Here is an 18,873-nt window from a genome sequence, read left to right as displayed (position 1 = left end):
GGAGATGAACTCCCAGCTTGAGAGCCAGCGTTGCTAACCAGATGGAATTTGGGACTCCGAGAATCCTCCTAAAAAATACGGCCGCAACTCGGTCCAGAGTGCTATTGGCTTCCGCAACCCATATGGGGACGCCATATAACAATTGGGTCACGATCTTAGCTCTAAAGATCTGAAGAGCAGCAGGCACAAACTGGTTACCGATACCATAATGGAACCGAGCAATCGCCTTAAAATGATGGTGTGAGGTGGCGATAGCTGACTTCCTATGGGCCGTCCAAGTTAATCGGTGATGGATATTTAGATTTTATATACTGCCTTTCTCTGTTTTTACACAGCAATATATTCATTTATGTAAACTTATGTAAATTTATTCAAATTTTAAATGTAAATTAATTCTTATTTCCCCCGGCCCCCGACATAGTGTCAGATCGACGATGTGGCCCTCCTGCCAAAAACTTTGGACACCCCTGGTTTAGGGTGAGGGTGCTGACAGCCAGGATAGTCTTTGGAGCCCAGGTCTACCAGGCTTCATGATGCAGAGCCCAGGTCTACCTGACCGTGCTGCACCAGCAGTTAGATAAAGTAATACGGAAAACCAAACGCGCTCCCAAGTCTCTTTAAAATCTTTGAAATATAGAAAAGCCAGTGCAGAAAATTTGCATCTTCATATTTGGGTTCACACTAGAATGGACAGCATGCTTTGTGCACCAACATGAACTCCTGCAGCAGCTGTAGCCCCACAGCTGGGCCTCTGAGCTCCTATACACTCCTTCATGGTTATGGGATCCACAAGCCAGAGAGCTACAGCGGCAGACCTGTTCCTTCCCAGATTTGACAGTGTGTTAAGGAGGGCCAAGGATGCATTCCTGGGGCCGGTGTGTATGGGTTGCAGCTGCAGTGGCATTGCATGCCCACATTTGTGCCCCCAGCATCATGCGCAGGCAGTGAATTCAGGCGAGATAGGAAAATGTCAGATCCCAGGAACTTTCCAGGTCCCTTCCTTTGACTCCTGGACCCCCTTCTGATCCTGGGTCTGGGTACAAATTACCCCCTTTACCCCCTCTCCTAGTCCCTGGCATTAGCCGATTCATTTACTTGTTCAACTTTGCTTGTCCCAGAATTTGGAATGCCTCAGTGCTGGATTTTTGTGCGTGCAAATCTCATAACCACATTCATGCTCTGTTGTTTCTACACAGAGCTAAGTCGAAAGAAATCACAGGTGTTTTTGTGAATGGACACTTTTGGAAGTGCTGAAAAACAGACCTCTTTTTCCACTGGTTTTTATTTTTTGGCTGTCCTCCTGATAATATTTACTGATTTATTTACATGACCTTCACTTTCTCTCTCTGTTGGTCACTATCACTCGCCCTCAGTGCTATAGTTGCATAACTAAAACTGATAAGCTATACAGCAGGGCAACATTGCCCTGTTTACTATAGGCTCCCTGGTTGGTTGGGATCACACCCACGTGAACTATTCTAGGGAGAAGAAAGGATCAGTAGCTGACATGGAAATGGAACAGAAGCAGAACCAGCAGCCTTACAATACACTTTAAGAAAAAAAAGTGAGTATTCACTCTAAGTGTTGTGCAGGAAACACCTGGATGTTAAATCCCCACAATTTCTTTTACCCCCACAATTGAAATCTGTGGAGAATATTCAGTACAGCCCTAAGACAGCTCTTGAAGCTCCAGTTCCTTGGCAAAGCAATGGGGAAATCTTCTTGAGACGCTTTTGGCCAATAGTTTTCACAACATGATGGAGAAATCTGCAGCCCGGGCGGTGCTGACCTCTGTGGCCAGGCTGTGGTCCTGGCTGGAGAGGCTCTGCCTCTGTTCCTCACTCCTGTCCCAACGGTGGAACAATCTGGAAAGCTCCCTTCGGAACTTGATCCCCGCAAAGGCATAGACCAAGGGGTTGAGGCAGGAGTGGAGCAGGCCCAGGCTTTCCGTGAAGAGCAAGCCAAAGTCCAGCACCTTTTCCCGTGCACAGTCTCGTTCCAAGTGGCCCAGGCGCTGCAAGCTGTCCACCAGGAGGAAGCCTTGGAAGGGAGCCCAGCAGAGGATAAAGAGGACCAAGATCGGCAGCAGGAGATGCACGGCTGAGTTCTTGCAGAACAGCCGGGCTTGGCACAGCTGGGCAAAAATGCGGCAGTAGCAGTACGCCATCACCAGGAGGGGCAGCAAGAAGCCCAGGGTGAAGGAGGTAAAGCGCAGTCCAAGACACCATGAGTTTGCCTCCTTGGGACTGAATCCCAGGTGACAGAGCTGTGCTTTCGCCTGGGAGAAGTGGGCCACTGTGCGGAAGTGCAGCTCCATGGCAGACAAGCCAAAGCAGATCCCCCACAGCACAGCGGAGACCAGCAACATGTGGGAGAGCCTCCAGCAGTGCTGCAGCTGCACGGCGTGGACGATCACGAAGTAGCGTTCAATGCTGATGCAAGCCAGGAGGAAGACAGTGCTGTAGCAGTTCATGGTGGAGAGGGCCCCTAGCTGCTTGCAGAGAAGTTCTCCAAAGACCCAGCCCTGGGTGAACTGCGTGGCCCAGAAGGGGAGAGTTAAGATGAGCAGGAGGTCAGCCGTGGCCAACTGGAAGAAGAAACAGTCGGCAAAGTGCCAGGGGCACCTGTGCCTTCCCAAGACGGCCAGCACCAGCCCATTGCTGACCTGTCCCACCACAAAGGCCAAGGACAAAATGGCCGGCCCAAAGTAGCGTGCAAAGGCTCCGACCTCCTCTTGAGTGCAGGGGATTGTTCTGGGGTTAATGTCTGGGTAGCTCCAAGTGGGAAACTGGGAAGAAGAGAGAGCGAGTTAGTGGGGGTTCCTCAGAAGAAGCTGTCCCTTATCAGGTGGCCAGAATGGGATGGGGAGCAGTAGATGGGGAGGCTCAGGCCCCAGGGCGGAGGGATCAGACCCCACTGGGCCACAAATCCTGCAACTGGGATTGGCTGGGAGTATAGCGGGCTTGCCTGATCCACAGACTCCACACCTGCGAATTTAATCAATCGCGGATTGAAAATGTTTTCTAAAAAGTTTCACATGCCCTGCTGTAGCAACCATCACCTGGCACCAGCCCATTTAAGCAAATGCAGGCCGTTTAGGTATGCTTTAAGCAATGGACACTGTGCACAAACCGACACAATTTACTTCAATTTATGCAATTTCCACAAATTTATGCCGTTTTGTCAGCATGACTTCCGTGAACCTCTGCAGCTGATGTTCATGTCTGCCGCTGAACAGCTGATTTGGGGTTCCCAGAGCCACCATGGCTACAGAGGGCCCACCGTATTGGCTTATTTTTTGACAGAATCCGTGCGTGTGTGAGAGAGACTATCACCATTGCATGTCATCCCGCTTTTGAAAGTGTTGGCGCAGGACCAATGAGGCTGAAGAACGACAGACTCCCTGACTGTGTGGAGGTCCTGGGGGGTTGACAGGGTGAGCATCACATACCTCATAGGTGTCATCATCCCAGATTGAGATGTTCATGTTGGCTCTGGTCGCTGTCGTTCCTTGGAATGGCCAGGTTGTGGGGCAGGGAATCCACTCTCACCTTCCTGCTCCTTTAGCCCCACCCCTGTCCCCAAATACGGAAATTGAAGTCCCTGTTCCGCAGCACTGCAAACACTGACGGTGCGCAGTGAAAAGAGGGGAAACTCTGAACTCCCCACAACGTTGGGAAACAGCCCAGGAAGGGGAAGTAGTGATCACATGGACTGAGAGTTATTGCCCGTGTTACCTTTCCCTCTACTTGTAGGACAGTTAATTCCTGGCAGTGTTGGGGGAAAGTTAACTCTGCTTAATTTCTGTAGCCAGGGTTCCTTGAGCCCAGTTCTGTAAACCTGCCCCTCCATATGTCCATCACTGTGGCAGAAATTCAATAGATGACTGTTCCCAGTAGCCAAGGCCAGCCCATTCATGAAACAACGGATTCCTGGGTGACACACACCTCTGTCTGCCCACAGACAGAGAACTAGGGGGTGATCTGGGAGAGACTGGACTGGGAGCCAAGAGGAAGAGCTGGAAGCTAACATGCTTAGGACATCAGTGTAGATTGCAGGTGTGTGTGCCACCTACCAAGCTCAAACCAGTGTTTCTTTGTATGTAAACCAAACTTGACAATGACACCTTGTGCCTCCAGTGATTTCTCCTGCAAGGAAAGCCCCAACCCTAGCACTACTTTGCCCCTGGAACTTCTCGCCACTTGGTGAAATGGGCACGACCACCCAACAATGTTGCGCATTCGGTCTTTGTCACTTACTTGGACATCTGTAGTATCTGACATAGTCCACAAGATGGCAGAAGGATCTTTACTCCCTTTCTCTGAACTTTTTTTTTTTTAATGTGTGGTTTTTCTAGCCTGCTCTCTTTACCTGCCTGTTGCACAATCCACCAAGTGCTCCCATCCCTCCAGGCAAATCTCACTAGCCTCCCCCCCCACACACACACACACAAACGAGCAGCCCATGCGATCAATCTTGCACATTTTAATGCATTTTCAGATGTAAAAACATAATGCAAACATTTCTGCACACCTTTGGAAATTAGGATTCCCCAGAAAGCACTGAAAGTCTACTGGAAATAAACGCATAACATTACAGCTGCATTTTTGATCGAGTCGACATCTTTCAGGCTGCAGGCAGCCGTGCTGGTTTTTCACATGACTCACAGGAGCAAAATCATGGTTCCCTCACTGCAGCCTCTTGAACACGAGTCAAGAGGGCAAGTGCTTAAGGCACCCACAGATTCTGTTTGTTAAGGACATCAGGACAAAAGAAGAACCCTACAAGATGAAACAAAAGATTCAGGGTAACCTTTTCCCAGTGGTGAATATCCCTGAGCTCACAGGACAGTGGAGACACCAGCCCTCTCCTCTTGCCGGGGCCAAGGTTGATCTCAAAGCCTGCCTTCTCCCCTGCTTGTGGACTTCCCAGGGGCAGCTGGAGGGGGGAATATGGGAAACAGGATGCTGGACCGGATGGAACCCCTGTGGCCTGCTCTCATGTTCTCTCATGTTCTCGTGTTCTCTTGGTTGTCCGCAGTACAATCATTCAAAGGGTTAATGTGATTATCATTAAGAATATTTAACTCTTTCCAATTCCTCACAGTGTATATACACAACCCATGATTGGTACTAGTAAAGAGGTTTGTGTAAAGCCTATGGTGTAAACACCTCATACTTGTAAAGAGGTGTTTGAAAAACCTGCCAAACCTGCTTGACCAGAATTGAAGATGGTACCAGAGAAAAAGGTGTGGACACCCAGGGATGAAAGACATTCAACTCTCTGAGAAACAATTGACTGACTCACTCCAGCACTTGATCGATGGTGGAATTCTTGGGCGGTGGCAGTCAGGTTCTGCAGGGTGCCCACAGAGCTGACTAGAGTCCTGTGTAGGAGGCTTCAGTGCTCTCGGACCACGTCGAGTCTCTCCGGTGGCTCAGCAACCTGGAGTGTCGCTTCAGGAACTCTTGACTCACGCAGCCCATGTGCTGAAGGAGTTCGAGGAAACGGTTCCAGAACTTGATGCCGACAAAGGCATAGAGTATGGGGTTGAGGCAACAGTGCAAGAAGCCCAGACTGGTGGTGATGGCCTCAGCGATTGCGAGCTGGGACTCCCGCTCACAGTCCTCCTCCAGGACTTTGAGGTCAATCAGGATGCCCACAAACTGAACCAAGTAGTAGGGCGTCCAGCAGAGGAAGAAGACGGCCACCACGGCGAAAATGACTTTCAGGGCTTTGTGCTTCTGGAAGCCTTTGGAGTGTAGCAGAGTGAGGATGACACAGATGTAGCAGAAGCCCATGGCCACCAGGGGAAGGAAGAATGCCACCACCTGGTTGAAAATGCTCAGGCCAATCTTCCACACCTTGGCGGAGTGCAAGACAAAAATGAGGGAGCAGGAGGTGAGGTTCTGGCGGGAATGGTACTCGGTGTTCAGGAAGATGAAATTCGGCACGGTCAATAGAATGCAGAGGACCCAAACAGCCAAGGAAGCCAGGAGGACCAGAGAGGACTTCCTGCGGTTGTACATGCGGATGACGCACACAATGGAGAGGTAGCGGTCGATGCTGATGCAGATCAGGAAGAAGATGCTGGCGTAGAAGTTGATCTTGAAAATGCCGCCGACCACCTTGCAGAGGAAGCCCTGAAAGATCCAGCCATGCACAGCCTGGGTGACCCAGAAAGGGAGCGTCACCACTAGCAAGATGTCGGCCAGGGCCAGGTTGAAGATGAACACGTCCGTCCCAGGCAGGGACTCCTTGGCTCTCAACAGGACCACTAAGACCATGATGTTGCCCCATAACCCCAAGAGGAAGATCAGGATGTAGAAGATGGGCAGAAAGACCTTCTCAAAGGCCTGGATTGTGTAGATGTTGCAGGGTGAGGAGCAGTCTCCGCAGCTGTTGTTGTAGTAGTCATAGCTGGTGTTCTCAAGATCGATTTTGTCCAAGGTCCAGATGCCTTCAGACTGTTGCAGGAAAGAAGACAGAGAGTTATAGCTACTGTTGCTGTCACAGAGCCAAAGTTGTGGAGGGGGCAATGGGAAAAGGAGGTAGGCCCCCCACTTGAGCTCAACTTCCCTGGTGATCACACAACCACTCAGAAACGGGGTGGAGCACAAGCGCAATCACAGGGAGGCTGAGTGCTCACTGCCACAAGCTCTAGTTTAGTCTAGTCTCTCCCTGTATCATAACAGGTGTACCTGAGGCTATTTTCCATTGGAGCAGGACAGGACAGGTGTCTTCTTCCCCTGCCTCCCCTGACCACATGTCCCAGCTAGGTGGGGGATTTCTCTGCACTCCCACACCCCACCTCCACTGTTGCTCTTCCCAGCTGGCAGCTCTGCTCTCTCAATACTCTTAGTCCAATATGGAAGGGCAGAGGGTGGGGCCGTGATGGAGCAGTGGTTGCTCTAGCCAACCACTTCCCCTTGTTCCGGTCCCTTCCTGGACAGGTGTCCAGGGATCAGAGAGAGCAGGGCCAGACCAAGACCTCCTGGTGTGCCAAATGTTGCCCCCCCCCTTACCCAATGATACGACAGCCTTCCACTCGGCAGTCCTCTATCTCAGCACTTTCCTCCCATCCACATTTTCTCTTCCTCTCTGCCCCTCTTTTCCAATCCAGGAAGGAGGAGCAGTGCGGGCAAGTTGGCAGACAGAAATGGGTGTCCCCACCGGTTTGCTGCCTGAGGTGACTACCTCAGTTGGCCTCATGGATGGGCCAGCACTGGGAGGAAGGAACTGGAGCCCAGTGTGCGTCAAAAGAACCTTGGGGCCAGCCTGCAACAGTGGTGGGGCAGGCAATGGGTGTCATGGTCACCCCCCAGGAGCAAATGAGACACACAGGAGGTGCAGAAGCAGAACACGGGGGGGGGGAGAAGGCATGGACAAATGGGGTGGAGAGCTAGGATGAGAACTCATTGCAAGTTTTTGAGGGGCGTCAAGCCAACCCATAGAAGACAAATGGATCTTCTCAAGGGCTTTCTGCAGGATCTGAAACGTGGCACAGAAATGTCACATGCAGAGATATTCAGAGTGAATTTCAGGATTCCTTCCCCAGAGGAAACATCTGAGAACTGGAGGGGAAACCAAGTCAGTTTCTATGAGATACGTGACTGTTCTCAAGGGAGCTCGGCCCAGGAAGGGCAGGAGCCTTGAAAAGCAGCCGGGAAATTCTGTCCATAAAACAGAACGCAGTTTTGAGTCAAAAGAGCAATGGCGTGTTCATTGTGTGCATGTGCTGCAAAGCCCCTGCACACGCGCACTCAGGGGCCAAGTGCCTGAGCGCCACAGCCCCAATTCATCACCAGCTCGCTTGCTCCTGCCCCAGAGACTGTGGGATGCGTGTCCCAGGGCTGCCAAAGTGGGACAGTGTCATGGGTGATTTTGCACAGTGGTAACCTTGGCGGCTGCAGCTGTGCTCCGATCCCTGGTTCACTGGGCAACCCCTTGGCTCTGTCCGAGATCGCGGATACAGGCTCCAACCACAACATCTACCCACATTGACCACAGGAGCCAGCAGAACACCCTCTGCTGGTTCTGTGCCTGCTGGGCTTCCCTTCCAGGACTCACTCCTTCCCTCTGGCCCACAAAGCAAATGGTGTCGGCACTCTTCATTCGGAGAACGGAAGCGAGAAAGGGGCGTGCATGTGTTTAAAAGCACCTCTTCCTGTGGTGGGACACACACCTGCTTCATGGGTCTCGCTTTTCTAGCCAAGGTGGTTTTGTAGGCTTATTAAAAGTGATACGGCACCTTCTCCCCTGGATACGTAGGCTCACCTCCCAATCAACTCTGCTCACCATTTTGTCGGGTTCCTCACGTTGCTTCACTAACTTATTGGGCCCAAGAAAGTAAGAGCAGCCTTGCTGGATCAGACCAAGGGCCCATCAACCCAGCATCTTGTTTCCAACAGTGGACAGCTGGAGTCGACTGGGACATGCACAAGCAGGGTGTGAGGAAGACACTTTCCCCTGTGGTTTGTTCCCAGCATTGGGTATTCCAAGCCAAGCCACCTCCAACCTCTATGCTTCTGTTGGGCCACCACGGCGGAGAACCACCAAAGGCTTTTCTGGGCCATGCTATTGACCTCTGTCCTCGTAAAGCCATCTAAGTCAAGAGCACCTTGTGGTAGCAGACTCCGTTAAGTCTACTAGAGGCTCACATCTCAGCAAGCACATTCCAGCACACAAACCCTTCTGCTGCTTGGGCAGCCAAGGGAGCACCTATCTGCTTCATGCCATACTCTTGTCTGTCTCTCACAGCCTGTCCATTTGTTTCTCTCTCCTTGCTCATCTGTGGCCACCCAGCTTCTCTTCTCTCTCCACCCTCCATCCATTGCTCTTTCTCTAGCTGGTCTACTTCTTGCCCACCTCTGTCTCATCTGCTTCTCTCCTACTTCTGCCTGTCTCTTCTCACCTTTTCATCTGCCTCTCTTGCTCCTCTCTTTCTGCTGTCACTCTCCCTCCCTCCCCCCTCCCTCCCTCCCCCTTATTGCTCATCTTTCCATCGATAGCCTCCTTCTTCCTCTTTCACTTCTCTCGCCATCTTCCTGCCCATCTCTTCACCACCCACCACCTCCCCCTCAGTCCTTCTCTTCCTCCCTCACAACTTTCTTTCTAGAGACTCTCTCTCCCCCTCGCCTCTTTGCTCATGCAGGCACTGCTTGTAACAGGTCAATAGAATACTGCACCTTTCAAGAAATGATGATTCCTTTCACTTGGCCCAAGTTTTGGCTTGCTGGGGGCACTGGGGGTCCCCTCATGGCACCAGTCACCTGCCCCCTGATGACACACTGAGCACTCAGTCCTGAGAGCTCAGGGGTGAACCCAGGTGGCCCTCTGATGGGCTTAGACCCTCTACTGCTGCCCAACCTGGCCGACACCCCTACCAAGTGTACCACTGATCAGCTTCAGGGAGTGACCTTGACTTCTAGTATAGACCAGAGAAGGCACTGGAATAAAAGGAACCAGCATACCCAGCACTGGTGCTTGAGATGGCAACCAAATACTGTCCTCACCTTACCAAGAAGTGTGCCATTCACTTGCTCCGCCACTCCTCCTCCCATGCCCTGGCTCCAAAAAGGAAGAGGGGGGAAATAGAGCCAAAAAAGAGTTTGGAGGAGAGGAGAGTGGTAGCCTAGAGGGTCTCCAACACTCTAGCCCACCACACTTCCTCTTTGTGCTCTCCCCTGCAACCATTTCATGCCAGGGAGAAAAAGCTGAGGAGGTGGGTGGATGGGGGTTGCCAATCTGCCACTTGAGTTGACCTCATGGACAGGCTGTCCTGGAGCGGGCACAACTCAGGTAACTTGCCTTTAGCGCTGCAATGTCAGCTGTCTTTAAAATGTTTCATTGTCTTCCTCTCAGCCTGAACATTTACTGCAATGTCTTCATCATCCTCTCTCTCTCTCTCTCTCTCTCTCTCTCTCTCTCTCTCTCTCTCTCACTCACCCACTACAGCAAATGAATCAGCTTTAAGTTCTAGCTGAGAAATAGAAAATTTCCACCCATGGAACCTTCTTCCAGGAAATGTTTCAGATGTTCTTCTATGTTGACCAATGGCTCTACCAAGTAATTAGGAAGGCTCTACCCAGTAATTAAGTTGCACAGCCTCCCAGAGCACATCTTGTCTTGGTGGCTCTCAGCAAACCAAAATGAAATCTCAATGAGTTTGGCCTGGCACCAGATGATTATGTTTTATCTTCTCCCATCCCTCTTGCGACTAGAAAAAAAAAAAAAAAAAGATTTGATAGAGCAATAGAATGAATGGAGACACCGAATGGGACCGGCATCTGAGTCGAGCAAGTCACACCTGCCCTGGGTAACTTTTAAATGTTTTGAATACTTTGCCTAAAACAAAGTGGGAGAAGAAAAGGCTGTGATGATCAAATATTTAAATAGGGGAGATCTGTGCTGCCAGAATCACAGGGTGGAAAGCAAGGTAGAAAGGGGTATTTTCCAGCTCCATCGCCTGGCTTTCCTGGCTTCTCCTCCCTGGCCTGACCATGTCTGTGTGCAGAGGGAAAGTGCTAGCCCTTGGCGGTGATTCTGTGCTCCATGTGCTGCTAAACCTTCTGTGCATGTCCAGGGTGGGCCAGAACTTGGGCTTAGGTTCTGGAGACCTGAGCGCTGCCCACCAGATGCATGACACCAAGCAGGGTGGATGGACTACAACTAAAATGGCACCTTTTTTTTTTTTTTTAAACCAACAATCTCCGCACTGAAGTGCGGAAAGTGGGATGCGGCTCTACATCTAGCGTAGCAATGGCTGAGGAGCACTAAAAACTCAACACCGAAAGCGAGCCTGGGCAACCCACAAGAGCTGCGGCCCCAAAGTCATTAATCTGTAGAACTCCTTGCCCCAGGATGCGGTGATGGCGCATGGCCTTTAAAAGGGGATTGGACAGATGGATGGAGGGAAAGTTCATCTCATGGTACACGTACAAGCTGTGAGGGGTATGAGCAAACTCCTGATTCTAGACGTAGGTTATCTCTGAACGCCAGATGCAAGGGAGCGGCAACAGGATACGTCTCTTGCTGTCTTGTGTGCTCACTGAGGCGTCTGATGGGCCTCTGTGAGATACAGGAAGCTGGACTGGATGGGTCTTGGGCCTGATCCAGCAGGGCTCTTCTTATGTCCTTATCCAGCTGCACACATGCAGTCTTCCTTGAGAAACAGCAATGACTTTGCCACTTGGCTGTTTGTCAAGCAGGGGCACAGGAGGAGATGAAATCAAGCCCCTCTGCCCCTCCCTGATCACCAGGTGTGACTGTCACTTTTTTGAGGGAGGTTCTGTACGGTTCTGGGGAAACCACTGCTTGTTCCTCATCCAGGTGGGGTTACGTGTGTAAATTTACAGGTGTGCATGTTTCTCTCCGCAGTCCAGCTGCTCAATGCGGGACCTGTCACTGGCTAGCTCACCCTTCAAGATCTGCATTAGAGACATAGCCCTTCTCCTATCTTCTGTCTTTTGCACATATTTTATGCGCTCCATTATTTGGCTGCATGCCAGCCAGTACACAACCTTTCCTCATACAGGAAAGAGTGTGAGTTTATGCCATTTAGGGCACAATCCTAGCCAACTTTCCAGCACTGACTTTGCTGCAATGCAGCCCCCAAGGTAAGGTAACAAGCATGCCCTTATCTTGAGGAGGCCTCCTTGACTGCCCCCCCCCCACTACAGGATGCAGTGCACGCCACATTGGCACAGCTATGTCAGCGCTGGAAAGTTGGTTAAGATTGTGCCCTTAGTGGCATCCAACCAACATTACCCCATCAGTGTCATCCCAAGGTGATAATGCTCTTTTCTTTTTTCTTAGTGTTAGTCTACTAAAAAACAGTCTCTGGAACAATCTGTCGTGTTTTAAAACACACAAACTTTAAACTATAGCCATGGGCAAAACAATCGACATCCACTTCGCGCACACACACACAGACACACAAATCACTTGCCAACTGCATTTATTCCAACATCAAAGTCCTGAATGATCAACAGTCTCACAACCATAGTAACACACACACAGAGTGTAGCTAATCTACACCTGAGATGCATCTGTTGACATGATAACCACTGAATGCTGACCAGCCCAGTGTGTGTCTCAGGCACAGTGGAGACCTCTATCTAAACATGTGGACTTGGATTTATCCTGCAAGACTGCAATCCTAAGTACATTGGCTTGGGGGTAAGCCCCGCGGGCCTCAGTAGGTCTTACTCCCAAGGTCTTAATGCACTGCTGCAGGTTTTCTCCAAAATTACAGAGGACAAGTTTGATCCAATCTGGATTGATGAGCTTCCTATTTTTGATGCAATTCGAGTCAATGGAGTTGAATTTTCCCAAAATGTGCACAGCATTTTGAGAATTGAGGATTGGAGTTTTTTGGGTTTTTTTAAGCTTAATGCAGCCTAATTCTAATCTTCACGCCATCCAAAGTAGAAGCAACCCACTGGCAGACACAAAACAGGAGTAGTTTACTCTTAGTCTCTAAGGAGAAGAGGATAGTTAGTTAGTTAACCTTTATTGGCATTATAAATATTACAGCAGACAACTGACAACAAAGTGGAACAATACAACCGTTATCCACTAGACTAGTTCAGGAAAACTAAATAGAGAAAAAAGAAATAGGGTCTAGAAAGAAAAGGAGCCAGAAGGGACAACCTTATCCTTTCAGTAAAACAGGTATTAGATAGCGAAAGGTGACTACAAAAATTTTAAAGAAGATTTTATAGAACTAAAGTCCGGCGTTTTTTGTAATATATAGGCCAGGAAACTAGCCACTGAATACGTCAAGGGAGCAATAGAGTCTTCCAACAACTGGGGAAGGGGTGATACCTGAGGGGGGAAATTAGAAATCCAGGATTCTAAATAAATCCTACGATGGGAATCATGAGAGGGACAAAAAAGCAAAATATGTAAAAGAGTATCCGGGGTCTCCCCACAGAATAAACATAATCGTTTCTCGCGAGGAACTCGCATGAAACGACCATAATGAACAGCTGAGGGAAATATGTTGAGTCTAGCGAGCATGAAGGCTCTCTTCAGTCTAGGATTAGTGAGGTGAAAAAAATAGTTTGAAGTGGCAACAACAAGTTGAGGAAAAAGACCTAGGGAAAGGGGGGAACAGGTCAAATTAAGAGAATTTTTTAAAGTATTGAATTCAGCTAGGAAAAGGTGGTCTTTGATAATTTTATAAGCTTGAGATAAATTTAGATCAGCAAGTAATTCTACTGATAGGTTAATGGAGTGGAGTTTAGTTTCCACTATTTTAAACCAAATAAAGATATACGTGTCACTCATTAATTCTGTAATTAAAGAGTCAGGGGAAGGAGATAAATGAATCCTTAACCAAAACTTAAAGGTAAAAAGCCAGGCATAAGTGGAGGGAAGGTGTAAACCAAGTTCTAACAGAATAGTGGGCAACCGTATAAGATTAGGAATACCTAATATCTTTCTAAAAAAGGAAGAAGCAATATGATCCAAATCCTTAGAAACTGCCTGTATCCATATCGGGATACCGTATAATAAATGAGAAATAATTTTTGCTTTAAAAATTTGAATCGCTGCTGGGATGTATTGGTTTCCTGCATTAAAATAAAAATTTGTTATAGCCAAAAGGTGGGTAGTTGTTGAAGAAATAACTGACTTTTTATGTTGAGTCCATGATAAATTATAGTGAAAATGTAAACCTAGGTATTTAAAAGATTTAACTTGAGTGTAAGATTGGGAATTGATTGACCATTTAGAAGGAGCCCAGGAGCGGGAAAAAACCATAATTTTTGTTTTGTTGGCATTAATTACAAGATCATTTGAATGACAATAAACTTGAAATTTGGAAATGAGCTCACGAAGACCGGATTTTGTGAGTGAGAGAAGTACTGTATCATCGGCGTAAAGAAGAATCGGAATTGGCTTTTTATTTATTACAGGAAAGGAATGAGAGGTGGTGGTTAAGCTGGCAGGAAGATCGGCAATGAATAAATTAAAAAGAAGAGGGGCAAGGATGCAACCTTGCCTCACTCCTTTATTGATAGGAAAACTAGAAGAGAGAATATTGGTAAAAGGAAGACGGATTTGACATTTATTATGGGAATGAAGTTGCTGTAACAAAAACAGAAGCCTCTGGTCAATGCCCCAGTTGAATAACTTTTTCCATAAAAGGGCTCTATTTATCGAGTCAAAAGCACCTTGTAGGTCGATAAAGGCTACATATAGATTTGATTTATGATGTATGGAATATTTCTGGGCTAGAAAAGAAAGTGCAAAGGCATGATCCAGAGTAGAAACACCCTGGCGAAAACCTGATTGTTCGACTCCTGGAAGGTTTTTCAAACGAGCCCAGGATGACAGCTTTTGAAGAAGGAATTTGGCATAAAGCTTCTCTATACAAGATAAAAGACTTATAGGACGATAATTTGACGGGGAAGCGGGGTCACCTTTCTTAAAAATTGGAAGAAGAAATGAACAGCGCCAGATATCTGGGAATAGACCTGTAGAATTTATCGTGGTAAAAAGAGAAGCCAGGGGAGCAGCCCACCAACCAGGATTAGTAAGAAGAATTTCATTGATGATAAAATCTGGGCCGGGGGCTTTGGCTGATTTTAAGGAAGTTATGAGTTGATAAATTTCCAGTGGGGAAACCGATGGCCATTCAGGGACTTTTTGGAGATCAATATTAGAGATAAGGAGGGAAGAAGAATAGAAAATTTTGGAAAAATAATCTGTCCACGTGGCTTCTGGAATGTCAGAGTAGATGACAGGGGTTGGATGACTTGCCCTAGTAACTGCGTCCCAAAAAGTTTTATGGTTTTTGGAAATAATGGCTTGATGGAGAATGGACCACTTCCCAAGGGCAAAAAGATGTTGTTTTTCCTGGAAATACTTTCGGCAGGCGGTCCGTAGTTGAAAATAATATTGTAAATTGTAAGAAGATGGATTATTCCGAAAAAAAAGAAAAAGGGTACGCACCTGCTTTTTTAATTTCCAACACTCCTCGTCAAACCATGTATTTTTTGTAAAACGAGGAGGATTACTTGGGCTAGCCATCCTCAAGTGATCTACCAAGGAAGAGATTATAACTTGGAAAGCTTCAATCACATCAGTAGTGGCCCGAGAGGCAAATAGTAAACGCAATTGGGAGTTAGTTTCAGGTGCCTGAGTCCACTGGGACAGGGCTTGCTCCGCAACTGGTGACCATCTGTAGGGACGGCTTGGATTGGGGAGAGAAAGAGAAGAGACAGGGGAATCAAAGGGAATATTAAGAATAAGTGCAACTGGCAAGTGATCACTCTCAGAACGGGTGCAGACACAGAAATCTGATAAAAGGGGCAGGAGGGCAGGAGAAACTAGGGCATAATCTATTACACTAGCACCTCTTGGAGAGAGGTGGGTAAAATCGCCTGGAATGTCACGGCCTTTTGAGCCATTTAGAATAAAGACGTTAAATGAAATACATAAACTTATAAGATTTGGGGCAAAACTATTTATTACAGAATCTTTGGAAGACCTTGAGGTTTGAAACCAAGGGGGGATAAGGTCATCGGAGTACCAGTTCATCTGCTGGGCAAGTGTAGAATTTGAAGGGCCAATTCTAGAATTAAAATCTCCAGAAATAATCATAAAAGCATCAGAATATAAGTTAGAAGCACGGGATATAGTGTTATCAAGTTCTAACCAAATGTCGGATGGGGCAAGTTTAGCTGGGGGTATATATACATTAAAAAGAAGAATTTGAATATCTTTAAACTGAATTAATATAGTTTGAAAATAAGGAGAGTTCGAATCTAACTGAGAAACTAAACAAGAAAGGCCAGATTTAACAAAACAACAAAGTCCCACACAAGGTCTCCCTAGGGCATTCTTCCTAAATGCTGGGGTCACAAAAGAAGTATACCCATGTAGGGACAGTGGGACCAACGACCATGTCTCCTGAAATAAAATAAAATTAAACTTTTTAATAAAAGCGTGGAAGTCCTTATCTGAGCTTTTAGATGACCAACCGGAAATGTTCCATGAGATCAAAGTGAAAAGAGTGGAAGAGGAAGGGGTTAGGGAAGTTGGTTCTAGTCAGTGCTTAGAGGATGTGGAGAGAGAACCATCAGAATGATCCTTTACAAAGGTAAAATCGAAGTTTAAAGGAGGAGGGAATTGGGATGTAGCGTCTACCAATACAAAGGGTTCAGAGGGTAGGGACTTAGAAACAACACAAACAGGAAATAGATGTTGATTAATAGACTTAGTTGGACCAGTAACAGTGGGTAAGGATTGCTGGTCCACTTCTATTGAGTTAGTAGGAGAAATGGGTAATTGGGTTGATATAGGAGAAGAGGAGGGACAGAGAGAAAGGGGGTCATTGGAACAGAGAGAAACAGCTGTCGGGTGAGTGAGTCTTGACTGGTCATAAGACTTAGGAGTTTGCAATAGTGGAAGGGAAGGGAAAGAAGAACAGTTCGAGGACTCAGTAGATCCAACGAAGGGAATCGACAGAGAGGGGCACAGGTTCTTTGGTCGCAGTGTTAAGGAGTTCTTAGTCCTTCGAAGACTGCGAGATTTTTGCTGAGGCCGGTCTGTCTTGGATGTGAGTAGTGAAGATTGTCCTCGACGACCAGGAGGAGAAGGTAGTAGCGGAGGGTTTTTTTGGGGAAGAACATGATTAGGTAGAGCTGGGCTAACTTGTACAGTTACTGAATCTTTTATTGTAGATGTAGAATTTCCATTTGAATGCATAGACTTTTCCAAGGGAGAGGATACATTTTGTAGGTGAGTTGAAAAAAGTTTTCGGATGATCATATTTTGGAAATGTCTCTGAGGAAAAATTCCCAATGCTCTAAAACGTTGAGACTGAAGAAAGATTCGATTTGGAATTCTACAAGTATTGAAATAGAGAAGAACGCGCTGTTGCCGAAGCACAGAAGGCAATCTCACGTAGTTACATAAATCAATATTAGAGCTATTCATCTTCAGGATTGATGCCAAGTGTTTCTTAATCATCCACGGTTGAGACCAGTCGACAATTACTCCAGGTTGATGGATGATTGAGAGAGCTATGCTCGAGGATTTTAACATTAGTTTTGAAGAGGGGAATTTCTCCAAAAGCTGAGACTCTGTCGCTTGAGATTGGTAATTTGCTTCCTGCTGATGAGTAATATGAGCCGAGGGTTCCAAAAAACGTTCCTTTAAGAGGGAAAGAATGTTTTCCAAAGTGCTAAGGTTGTGCTTGACGTCTTTTGCTATATTAAGTATGTGGTGCAACAACAGATCCGTTGAACAAGAGAGTTGCTCTTTCCCTTTAACCAAGGGAGCCTTAGTCTTCTGATCGTCAATTAAGTCCTTAATTAAACCTTTAGTAAGAGGTGAAAAACTTTCAAAGTCAATAGCCACCGGTGGATCAAAACAGACGCAGTTCTGAGGGGAGATAGGTTGAAGACTCTCAGCAGGTTCAAAATATTTTTCCAGCTTAGACTGCTTGGATAGTTTTTGGGAGTCATGTTGTATTTCCGAGACTGATATCTCAGGGGAGAGCTGTCGTTTGCGTCTCATCTTATCAGTTTTAAAAGTCTATTGCTGCATACTCATAAATCAACAAGTTAACTCACAGTTTCAAGGAGAGAAGAAACGAAAATATCAAAAGCAGGGAGACTCAGATGTTCTTGAAACTTCGCCAGAAAAATGTTAACAAGCTAATTAGCTAGCAGCACTAGCTCGTAAAAATTAAAAAAATAAAATCTATTAAAAACAACAATCTTAAAACAACGGTGGTACGGTTTAAAACTTATTAAATAATATATTAAAGTGATAAAAGAAAATAAAAGCGGAGCAAGTTAGAATACAGCTGGGCTGGAGGCCATCTTGGGAGGAACCACCGCAGGTATTATACAAGGATTGGGGGGTCTGGACTGTTGAAGTGCTGTTGGCTTGTCCTGGATCTTGGATTCACCTGAATATAACACACTTCCTCAGAGAAGCACTGCACAGAACTGTTAGGTGGAAATCAACTGGGAGGCAGGTTATCCTAAGGGTCAGAGAAGAGCTGCTACAATTCTACTGAGGACATTTGTAGCACTTTTCTGTAGTGGTTAATGCTTCAAGTGCGCAATCTCCATCCCACCAGAAGAGGATAAGAGGAGATAAGAGGAGAAGAGGATATGAAAGTAAGTTATTTTTTCTGCTGGCCATTATCCAGCTCAAAAAATTGTTTGGACAATTTCCTTCTGAATCAAACAAATGGAGGCCACGATTAGATGCACATTTATCTTGTAGAAAGCACCACTGAACACAGGGGGACTTAATTCTGATTAAATGTACATAGGGCCACATCGTGGAGTTGCAGTGCTTGGCTCCCTTCAGAAGTGCAATCTACACACCCAAGAATCTAGAATAAGTAACACAATTTAAAGCACCACTTTGGTGCTAACCTCCTGTTACCCCCATCTCACCCTGAAGCCTCATACGTCTGTCTTCAATCAAGAATATAACCACAGGTGGAAACTCACCATTGCTGGGGGCTCACCAGATTCCACGCAAGACGAAAGAGATGTGGTGAAGAGGTTCTTGAGCGTGTGTAAGCTTTGATTGAGGCTGGAGGGTTCTCTCGCTATATCCCATCCACTGAGCAGCAGGCAGGAAATTCTGGTGTCATCAGAGTCAAGAATGCACGCTGCAGCACACACCTAAGTATATTTTGCATCCATATCTTGAAAGCACAAACCTGGTCTCTTCTTCGAACTGAGTTGATAAGGTCCAGCCCTGGAACACAGGGGAAAATAAGGAAGATGAGTGTCTCTGATCAAGTGCAGGGAGAATTTCCTGTTCCCTTCCTGATGAGTGACTGTGCTCAGACCATGTGCTCAGCATCTCTGGGGTTAGTGGGTCGTGGATATT

The 18,873-nt window shown here is 47.1% G+C and overlaps 2 protein-coding genes across 2 annotated transcripts; both read right to left on the bottom strand.

The window, feature by feature from the left end:
• Positions 1–1,747: 1,747 nt before the first annotated feature.
• On the bottom strand, positions 1,748–3,487 carry LOC136661061 (C-X-C chemokine receptor type 3-2-like). The gene is made up of 2 exons (XM_066638083.1): positions 3,452–3,487; positions 1,748–2,788 (listed from the first exon to the last, which is right to left on the bottom strand). Exons 1-2 carry the CDS (start codon positions 3,485–3,487, stop codon positions 1,748–1,750), a joined length of 1,077 nt encoding a protein of 358 aa, XP_066494180.1.
• A 1,891-nt stretch (positions 3,488–5,378) lies between these two features.
• Positions 5,379–18,547, bottom strand: LOC136661639 (C-X-C chemokine receptor type 3-like). Its single transcript, XM_066638977.1, has 2 exons — positions 18,486–18,547; positions 5,379–6,467 (listed from the first exon to the last, which is right to left on the bottom strand). The coding sequence occupies exons 1-2, from the start codon at positions 18,486–18,488 to the stop codon at positions 5,379–5,381; spliced, it is 1,092 nt and encodes a 363-aa protein (XP_066495074.1). The 5' UTR covers positions 18,489–18,547.
• Between the last annotated feature and the right edge of the window lie 326 nt (positions 18,548–18,873).

The sequence above is a fragment of the Tiliqua scincoides genome, chromosome 10, assembly GCF_035046505.1.
Source record: "Tiliqua scincoides isolate rTilSci1 chromosome 10, rTilSci1.hap2, whole genome shotgun sequence".
NCBI classification, from domain to species: domain Eukaryota; kingdom Metazoa; phylum Chordata; class Lepidosauria; order Squamata; family Scincidae; genus Tiliqua; species Tiliqua scincoides.
Note: the sequence above shows the minus strand (reverse complement) of the source record. Positions and strands in the feature narration are given on the sequence as shown.

Bases quoted from the DNA above. Each gene is read 5' to 3' on its own strand.
- LOC136661061 (XM_066638083.1), bottom strand. From the start codon at position 3,487: ATGAACATCTCAATCTGGGATGATGACACCTATGAG. The intron at 2,789-3,451 runs GTATGTGATGCT...TCTTCTTCCCAG, and splicing joins GGGATGATGACACCTATGAG to TTTCCCACTTGGAGCTACCC.